General features: G+C 29.6%; 1 protein-coding gene across 1 annotated transcript in view; it reads right to left on the reverse strand.

Moving 5' to 3' along the window:
* The window catches only part of LOC111620082 (upstream-binding protein 1-like), an 81,873-nt gene that overhangs the window by 19,276 nt on the left and 51,438 nt on the right, over positions 1-11,159 (reverse strand). The window contains exons 4-8 of the mRNA XM_023361926.1: positions 10,163-10,315; positions 8,848-8,947; positions 8,322-8,412; positions 4,373-4,422; positions 505-647 (exon numbers count right to left, since the gene is read on the reverse strand). Coding sequence (XP_023217694.1) covers positions 505-647; positions 4,373-4,422; positions 8,322-8,412; positions 8,848-8,947; positions 10,163-10,315 — 537 coding nt within the window. The remainder of the gene's footprint in view (positions 1-504; positions 648-4,372; positions 4,423-8,321; positions 8,413-8,847; positions 8,948-10,162; positions 10,316-11,159) is intronic.

The following is an 11,159-nucleotide window of genomic DNA, read 5'->3' on the forward strand; positions in this document are numbered from 1 at the left end:
GCGTTGAATTTTCATCGATGTTAAGCCTAACAAAAATTTTTTAAAATAATAATTGTTGCTATTGTATCGTTAAAAATTAGAAAATTAAGCCTCATTTAAATACTAGCTCCCTTTCATGGTCGAATGAGTGTTGCCAGCTAAAACACGTAAAAATAATATTAAAGTAGCCAAGACATAGCCAAATATTGTAGCGCCACATCACTAGCAGACATTTGAAATTTGCCAACTAGGACGGTCGGTTAATCGGGGGTCGGATAATCGAGGCTCTACTGTAATAACATAAAATTAACACCATCAATAAAAAAGTCATAATGGTATCATGATTGTTTTCATTAATAATAAATTTCCAAATTTATCAAAATAAAATGGTATTTAATATGTACTAATTCTGTGATTTTTGGCTTTACAGATTTGTCTTTATTAATATTATCACTATCAAAGAATTAAAAAAAGAATCAATAAAACACTGCATGTCAGTGTATATTGTCTTTCATAATATATTACCTCATCATTAACTAGAATATGGATTCCAGATGGACCATTAATGTAGATTTCATGAATGTAATGAGTTGGTATTCTGAATAATGATCCAAGTTTAGTACTAAGATCAGAAACAGTCAAATTTTCTAAATAAACAGCACGAAATACTGTAAGAAAAAAAAATTAAATTACAGAAATCATTAATGCCCATTAATAATTAAACATAACAAAATCTTAAATATTTAAAATTAAAAGTTTAAATTTCATACAAGGTTTGGCAATTAAGTTCCAGAACAATGTGAATTTAAAGAAAGTTAAAATGAAAATTTTCTAATATTGTTTAAAAAATCCTCTTCAAAAAGTTGCAGATCTTAGTATGCATAAAAGATGAAATAAGTTTATGAATTAATTTATATTTACATCACCAATAATTCTTTTATCACAATGCATTTAATCTTTAAATCCTCAAATTGTTCTCTTTTTAATTTCAATTTAATTTTAAGAAACAGGAAATAATTCACAGGCAATAAATTAAGAAGAAGGGAAAATTTATTTCAATAATTTCATATTTTGTCAAACTTGTTTATCATTCCTGCTGAACAAGTCTGCATATGTGAAGGAGCTAACTCCATTTTTATTACTCATTAAATTCTTGTTTTATGTCTTCAGATGATAAAAATTCACAATAAATTTGTTTTATATCAACCTTGAAAGTCCAATTATATTTTAATCCAATTAAATAATTTCTCCTTTCTTGATTTGACATTACAAATAATCACAATAATTAGCAGAATACAAGTAGTACAAGTAATAAATAATAAAATGAATGATTATCTGAAAAAAGCATTAAACTAGTCAGCTATCTTTAATTAATACATTGAATTTTGTTCTGTATGTTTTTTCATGCTTTTAATAAACTCAATCCTGGTATTTAATTGTCAAAACTGTAATATTATCTTTTAAAGTAATCACTTCATAATATTTAATTGTAAATAATTTAAATGAGATAATATTCAAACAAGAATGTAATCTTGTTTAAATTCATTTGTATTTGATTTTAAAGAAAATGTAGTTAATGAAAAATTTCTACAATTTTTTTATTTTTAAAATAGAAATCATTTGAGAACTTGAACTTTTTTAAAGATTAAAACAGAAAATGAATTACCTTATTGGTGATATTCTTATTTGTACCCATTTAATGATGTCAGGGAAAATAATAAAAGAAAACTAATTGTTTTATAAATATATTCTGCACTTCTTATTTTCTTTTATTTATACCACTGTAAAAAATGGAAATGTCTTACAAGAATTGATTTGTTCTGTATTTCTTGAAAATAATATAAAAGATAGAGCTTCAATTGTTGATTTTGAAATTTGCATGCATATTTTATCTTACCAACTAACATATGCAAATTTAAAATTTATATAATTATTTTTCTTATGACTATTTTCAATAATATGATGAGATACAACACATTCTTTAAATATTTATTCAAACTTTATTTAGAAGCATAACATATTTACTGATAAAATAATTTCAGAATATTTATTATGCAGCTTCAATATATTTCTTTTGATACTATATCCATTTCTTTCCAAAACAGATAAACAAAAATTATTATAACACAATGATTTCTAGAAAATGTTTTAAGCTTTGACTATTAATATTAATAAATAATAATTAAATATTGTCATCATTTAAATTTTATACTACTTAAACAACTGCTTAACAGAGTTTAGCATATATTTATGTTAGCAACACTTTTCAGTTAATGTAATGCAAAACACAATAAATGTGCCAATAAAAAACAGAAAAACAAGGATAAGAGTAAATCTGTAAAAGAACTGACAAAACAAGTGCATAAAGGTATTATGTTACAAAATCAAAGTTTTGAATAAATTAATATTCAAGTTTTTAAGGATGTATAACTAAAAAATGACAAAAAAATAAAAATTGTTTACAAAAATTAGAATTTATGATTGAATAATGCAAAACTTTGATTAGAAATACATTAGATATATTACTAACAGAAAACAATGTGATTTGTAAGCTTTGAATACCTTATTTCAAAAATGTCCACTAGGGACATGCCAGAATGCAGGAAGATTTTTCAGGCAGTATTTGAGAATTATCAAAATGTGTCTGTAAGACAAGCTGCCAAAGAATACTAAATGATTTTCCATATTATTGGGCATATATAATACAGTAGATCATTTGTATTTATACAAGATTGAGTTATTGGATTTATGTATGTTTCCAAAGTTTTGAAAAACATCAGAATCACTGAGAGAACTGTCTACTAGGTTTGCAGATGACTCAGAGTGAAAAATCCATTAATCAAAAAATGGAAGTGCCATTCAAGATCAAAATTACAAAACAATGACATTCAAAAATTTTGAAAAAAAATTCAATGGAAAATTATGTTCTCATTCCAGATTTGCAGCCTTATGTAAGTCAAATATTTAAATAAATAAATAAAATCATAGTGTGAAATAATATAAACAAGTAGACAATGCTTCAAAAACTTTGCCAGAACAACTTTAACACATTAAAGTTCAATTCCAAGCACTGAATCTGTTTCATGTCAGCAGTTGAAAACACATTGTTTACAATGATGAATCATGTTTTAGCCTAAGTAACCATTGAATTAATTATATAGGTTTCTACTTGACAAAGATTATCTGCTAACAAAAATGTAGTGTTGAAAAAAATGCATAAAATTTCAACAAAATTTTTAATGGATTAAAGCAACTCATCTTAGCATGTTAAAAATTCTGTATTGACTACAATGCTAAGCCCATGTACAATAACTGAAAATGAATTACTGATATTGAGTTTGTAAGAGACCACTTTCTGTTAATTAACCCATGATCATGAGGCAGTGATGGTTTTCCACACCTACTAGTTTTCTCACAGGCATTTTTCATCAAATTGATTTACTTAAACCCTGCAACTTCTGCTTAGCAGGAGTTGTGGGTTCGAATCCCGCTTGGGACGATTCTTTTCTTCCAGTGATTCTAAATTATTTAATTAAAAATTATAATTATTAAATTTATTAAGGGATGGCACCTAACGCCTCACTCTATTACCAAATTTTTTCATAATTTATTAGTATTATAGCAGTTATCTAGCCTGATGACTTACAGCATTGGTTGGCTTGTAGTGACATTCTTGTTCTCTGTGAATGATAATATTGCCAGAAGAGGACAATTTTATATGTCTAAAGTAATTGCATAAATAAATAAACCTTTTCTGTAATGGCAATAGACAGTTGTGTTGATCATTTTGTAACATTACTTACAAAGACAAGTAAAACAGCGAAGCCATTCTTGGGATGAGAATATGTCTCAGAGAGTGGAAGCAATTCACGCACAAATCTGGCACTCGTACCTGTTTGTAGAAACAATCTCAGCATTTTGTATTTTATTTTGACCCAGTTCTTGGTCCCCTGACTACCTACATATCAGGTTTATTTTATGTGCACATGATTTGGGCACCAAATACTCTGTGCCAAATTGCAACTTCTGACATGTACTCCTTCATACCTCCAAGGTGTGCAGCCGTTGACAGCAGCATGATTTTAGAGACGAGACAGTCTCGTCAATAATTATTTTAGAAATAAACTTGCAGCATTTGTTACGTAATGAAAATCTTGAAAGTATATTGTTGCATAATCAACTGCAACAAGACTATGTCTTTCAAAAAATGGGATTCACATAAGTGTTTTGCAAAGATTAATAAATTTGCAAATTTTATATATTCTGTTTTTTTTTCATAAACATATGCCTTTGCTCATTCTATGTAGAAAAGATAATATAATAATTATATGTATGAATTATATGACAAAGTAACTATAACAAAAATATCCTAATAACCAAATATAAAGTATACCTTGTTCTGTTGATAAACACACATACATAGTAAGGCGAGGACGTATTGCTCTGGAAAAAAATTATATATTTAATGTAATATAAATATATAAAAATAAATACATATGTATATATATTTTTACATTATATCTGTATATTACCTCTTTATACATTTTTCGATACATAATATATGACATGTCATGGGTTTTACAAATTTTTTTTACTTTGTAAACATGAAAATTTAACAGCAGAGAAGGCAATCTGTAAAATTATTGTTGTATGAATTTTGTTAAAATTCATAAAATTATATATGGCCAAAATAAACTTTTCTTGCTGGAAGAGTGAGAAAAGTATTGTGTAATTCTCTGAAAGTCCCAGCTCCAGAAGAACTGTAATATGCTCTAAGACATATTGCATCACATTCATTGGCCATATATAATTTTATGAATTTTAACAAAACTCATATAACAATAATTTTACAAATGTTTTTGGCCTCTTTTAGGGGCCTACTTCAGATTTAAACCATTTCAAATCAAATGTTTGCTAAGATTCTAAATTGGAACTTTCTAATAATTTTTTCTTTTGATCTCATCACATTTTGAATAAATATAACATTTATCTCAAATGTACATTACATATTTAAACATACATAATACGAGGGCTGTTCGGAAAGTTCGCGGCCTCAAATAGAACAACAAACAAAATAATGTTAAAACTTTTTTATTTTTCAATGTTGTCTCCTTTGTTAGCAATGCACTTATTCCAGCGATGTTCTAGCTTTTTTATGCCATTACAATAGGTCGATTTGTCAAGGTGTGCAAAATACTCGTTTACTTTAGAGATGACTTTGTCATTTGAGTGGAATCTCTTTCCAACGAAGAATTATTTTAAATTTGGAAAAAGGTCGAAGTCACTGGGGGCCAAATCAGGTGAGTACAGTGAATGTGGAACTAATTGGAAGCTAAGTTCGTTTATTTTTTGTTCAGTAATTCTGGCATTATCGTGGTGAAACAGAACCTTCTTCTTCAAGTGTGGCCTCTTCGATTTCTTTCTTCAGTTTTTCCAAAAGTATACAGTAATAGACAGCATTGATGGTCTTTCCTCTTTCTAGGTAGTTAATAAAGATGATTCTTTTAGCATCCCGAAAAAACCGAGGCCATCACTTCCCCGCTGATGGAACTGTTTTTGCCTTCTTTGGTGGTGGCGAACTGGGGTGTTTCCATTGCTTCGACTGTTCTTTTGTTTCAGGCGTGTAGTAATGGATCCACGTTTCGTCAGTAGTCACAAGTAGTCAGTACAAGAAATCCCGTGGGTTTTTCTTGTAGAAGTCCAAACACTTCTTTGACATCAAAGTGCGAACACGTCTTTGCTCAGCGGTCAGCAGATGCGGCACCCAACTTGCTGAGACCTTCGTCATACCCAAATTTTCGGTTAGATGTGGTGCACTCGGTCGACAGAGATGCCTGTTGTCTCAGCTATCTCACGCGTTTTCAAACGGCGATCTGCTAACACCAAATCGTAAACTTTGTCGATATTTTTTTCAGTGACAGCAGTTGACGGCCGTCCGCTGCGAGGGTCATGTTTCACACTCTCTCTGCCAGATTTAAAAAGGGCTGTCCATTTTTTCACAGTGGTTTACGAAGGAGCAGACTCTCCCAAAACTTCATCCATGTCAGCTTTGATTTGAGATGCGGTCAACCCTATTTTCGTCAGATATTTTATGACTGCGCGAGTCTCCGTCTTCTCCATTTTTGACAAAGCATGTGCACATTGACTATCTGCTAAGCTGTCGTGGCAAAACTTTATGACAAATCAAGCGGAAATTGGTATCGTATCTTTAGCAAGGATGGCTGAATTATTCCCGCCAAAAATTAAATTGATCGCAGCGCCGCATATAGGCAAGGCCGCGAACTTTTCAAACAGCCCTCGTATTTTACATATCACTACATAAAAAATGATAAATGCAGATGATATTTCTGTTTAGAAAGTTTTCAACCAATGATCACCAGGAGAATGATAATGCCTCATAGTCTTTACTGTTAATGCATTCTCCTTTAACCATTGCATTAAATATCTTCCATGCTTCCAATGTTCTTAACTTGTAATCATCAAACACCTGTCTTATCAGCCTTGCTCCTTCCAATTAGCAGACACCTCAGGCTCACTTGATGGCCAAGCAGTTAAGGTGGCAGCCTACTGCTCTGGGGGACTCAAGATCAAATCCAGAGGGGTAGAAAAATCCCCAGAAATTTTCCAGGGGGTGGACTGTCCGGATATGTCAGACCCCATCGCTCACCACCCGCCTCATTGTGGGCCTGGCCGAACCCATAATGGACTTGCTAAAAGGGCCTCTCTTAGTGCCCACAGGGTGGAAAGAAAAAAAAAATTTTATGATAGCAGATTTGACAGGCATCTAACATACATGGAATTGACAAATAGATCATGAGCCTACAGAATTAAAGAACACCAACACAATATCAATAATAAACTAATTGGGAAGAGACAAGGATGATAAGACAGGTGTTTGACAATCACAAGCTAAGAACATTGAAGCATGGAATTTTGAGTATTAATTACTAGTTTAAAATTTGTTTTAAAAAATTTAAATAATATTTCAAAAATGATTAAAAGTTCATAGGGAAAGGAAATCTATGCACAGATTCGGCACAGCTGACATTTGTGGAAAATAAAATCCATTAATTCTAATGATAAGAAAATCAAATAATATATTTGATTTTTCTTGGGTATTTGAATTCAAATACTAAAGTACCCATTCCTGTTGAAGAAATTGTAGTCCAGAGAATAGCAATATTTGAATACTTTAGACTTTAGTGTTTGTTTAACAATTTGAAAAAATAAAAAATGCAATTTATTTTCCCACCATGATGATAACATCCGTGAAAATTAATTCTTTGCATTAATTCCAGTTTGAATTAATAATAACTGCTTTTTCATTATTAATCTGTTTTTGTATTTTCAATAAATTTTATATTGAAAATACAAAAACAGATAAATTTTTTATTTGTTGTTTTATTTATAATCAATAAAAATTATCAAGGTTTTAAAATTCCTTATTAAGTTGAAAAGGGTTCCCAATTGTGACAATTAAAAACAATGAGAAGGAATTAACTTCCTTACTAACCTTGCCCATGATCATAATTTATCCCAAGAATGTTCAGTCTCATTCATTCATGATCATGAACAAATTTTTTTTACTTTGTAAACATGAAAATTTAACAGCAGAGAAGGCAATCTGTAAAATTATTGTTGTATGAATTTTGTTAAAATTCATAAAATTATATATGGCCAAAATAAACTTTTCTTGCTGGAAGAGTGAGAAAAGTATTGTGTAATTCTCTGAAAGTCCCAGCTCCAGAAGAACTGTAATATGCTCTAAGACATATTGCATCACATTCATTGGCCATATATAATTTTATGAATTTTAACAAAACTCATATAACAATAATTTTACAAATGTTTTTGGCCTCTTTTAGGGGCCTACTTCAGATTTAAACCATTTCAAATCAAATGTTTGCTAAGATTCTAAATTGGAACTTTCTAATAATTTTTTCTTTTGATCTCATCACATTTTGAATAAATATAACATTTATCTCAAATGTACATTACATATTTAAACATACATAATACGAGGGCTGTTCGGAAAGTTCGCGGCCTCAAATAGAACAACAAACAAAATAATGTTAAAACTTTTTTATTTTTCAATGTTGTCTCCTTTGTTAGCAATGCACTTATTCCAGCGATGTTCTAGCTTTTTTATGCCATTACAATAGGTCGATTTGTCAAGGTGTGCAAAATACTCGTTTACTTTAGAGATGACTTTGTCATTTGAGTGGAATCTCTTTCCAACGAAGAATTATTTTNAGACATCATTTTCAATTTAAAGCAATATTTTATAAAACTCAACTTTTAGTAAACATACTTTAAATTTAATCTGTAAATGAATTACTGACCTGGAATGCAATGCATTAAATAATCTAATACCATCAGCAAGGCCACATATCTGAATTAAATCATCACGAGACAGCCTTAAAATATCAGCACCTACAAAATTATTATGAAAAATAATTAAAAATATTAATATACTCAATAAGATTATTTTACATTAGTCTAATATTGTGATAATTTTATTTTATTATACAGATATAATAATTTTAGTTATTATAATACATTATTATAATACATTATAATAATAATTAGTAATTATAATACAGATATAATATATTTTAGGAATAATTTCATCCTAAAATAGATGTGTTTTACACATCTATTTTAGGATAACATAAAACTACTTTACTATAAAAAAACATGAAAGATGTTTGAAAATATTAATCTTACTTTCTTTTTATCATCATCATCATGATCATCACACTAAAAAACACTTTTAAGTAACTTATCCATAAATTATGCATTATGATACATTACTTTTATTATTTTTAAGAGATATGTTACATTATCAACTGGCAGAAATAAATTTACCAGAGAAATTGGAAAATGTCCGAACAAAAGTACCAAATCTATGCTGTTGTAACCATTGTGCAGTTTCTGTTGAATTTGCCTCTGATGACAGGACTTGAGACTAAATAATTAAATTTGCATAAAAAGCATTTAATTAAAATTTGATAGTTTTAATTGTAATTATTTAAAAACAATATTTACAATAATATATTATAAAATTTAAAACCAAATAAAAACATAAATAACAACATTATTAAAGTAACTTTAATGATTTAGTCACAATGGATGAATTTGCAGAGACAAGTTCTAAACATTGACCAAAATTCTCATTAAAATCATGGATTATGAAAAAGAACATTGCAAGAATAATATTTCTTAATGACCTCAATTTAGACAATGATTAGAAACTGGTTTAAAAACCAACTTTCTAGACCTCCCCAGTGGCAGGTTTAGATCATAGATTGCTCTTCCTGAAATAGAAATTACTATTTTGTTTTCTCTGGCATTGCAAGAAATTTGATTAAGATTGAATATCATGGTGCTTTTGATGTTATCAATATGATATAGAAGCAATATTTGTCTGGACAACTACAAAAGGAAAGAATAATGTGAGATCTAAATAATATTTTAGGATTATATTTCAATCAGGAGTTAGAAGTTTGTATATATTTTCTAAATCTGGATTCATGTTTATTTTGAATCTAACTGAATACAAAATTGAACATTTGAGAGAAAAAAGTGAATTATTAACTGCAAATTACAATACACAATTGTTTGCAATTTAAAATGGAATTATAATAACTCAAAGTTAGACTAAGAATTTTTTTCCAAGAAAAACCTTTAAAATAATTATTTCTGAAGAGCAACATTGATTTTGCTGCTTACAACTTATATTGAAGACTAGCATACCCCGGCACACGTTGTTGTAACTCAAAATTTATCTATTATAAATGTATAACACTTCCCCCATGGGGGGAATTTTTCGAAAAATTTCTTCTTAGTGTACATTCTCTTGACGTACCCTATTAAAACGCAATAAAAACCGCATCTAAAATAGTATAAATAGAAGCAGAGTTTTTTACAGTAAGCCTTAATCCTAACAATCTCCCCTAGTGGGGGAATTTTGATATATATATTATATAAATATGTAGCTAGAACTATTTCTAAGATTATCAGCACAAAACCTTTCTCACTAATTTCTAGCCGTATTAACAGGAGTACAAACGTTTTTGGCCTTCTTAATAGGCCNGGTATTCAAAACAATTATTATTACATTTTAAATTTTCAATACTTTTGTCTAAAAAACACAATATAAAATGCATACTTACTGTTCTGCCTGAACCGTAACAGTTTGTGTGTCTCCAATAGTAGACTGAGTTGTAGGTAATGTAGATACTGTAGTAACTGATGTAACAACAGTGGTAGTGGATGGAGGTGGTGGTGGTGGTGGTGGTGGTGAAGACAGATACAGTGTATCTAGAGGTGCAGCCTTAAAAATATTTTAAATTATTACAGAGAAGTTCCATTTAACTTCACACAGATAAAAAAAAAAGAAACTAATATTAAGGAAACCAAAGACAGCATTCTTTAAGAGAAGCATTTTTGTCTTTACATCAGGGCTGTGGAGTCGGAGTCGTGGAGTTTTGGTGTTTTAGCTGGAGTCGGAGTTGTCAAAATATCCACCGACTCTGACTCCTTTTTACTTTCCAACTTGTTATGTATATAAAATGGAAAAGTATTGGAATCATGTCTCATATTTGACCCTCCAAGTCTTTTTTGCAAATCTACACGTTTGGAGACCTCCCTAACCCCCAAAAAAAGTCAATAAAAGGGAAAAATTAGCGTGCATGTGTGTGTTGGTGTCTAATTTGTTTAATTTCTTTATTTTCTGTTCTGTGATATCAAACAATATCTCAGAATGGGTAAAGTTTAAGAAACAAAATGTGGCACTGTAGCTTGCGTATAAAGGGGCATTAATACTATAAAATTTTTGTTCTTAATTAAAGATCGACAGAGTGAAGACATAAAAGGGGTCATGTGTCATATCTCTTAATGAATATTTTATATTTAAAAAATATAATAATAAAATAAAAAAAATAATAATAATACAGTAGAGTCTCAAAAACTCAGCACTCGATAACCCGGCAGTCCAGATAACTCGGCCACACCCTGGCAGGGCAAAAAAATCCTTAGTTAATTAATTTTCATTATAGACAGCTTTATGCCTCATAAAGTATTTTTCTGAGGTCTGTCTTATCAGGTAAATTACTGTACACAGTGTATTCATTAATTTTCATTTTCATGTAGTAAAGGCTCTATGCCTTCATAAAGGA

This window comes from Centruroides sculpturatus, unplaced genomic scaffold (assembly GCF_000671375.1).
Source record: "Centruroides sculpturatus isolate CEXI.00-Female unplaced genomic scaffold, Cexi_2.0 scaffold131, whole genome shotgun sequence".
Taxonomy (NCBI): domain Eukaryota; kingdom Metazoa; phylum Arthropoda; class Arachnida; order Scorpiones; family Buthidae; genus Centruroides; species Centruroides sculpturatus.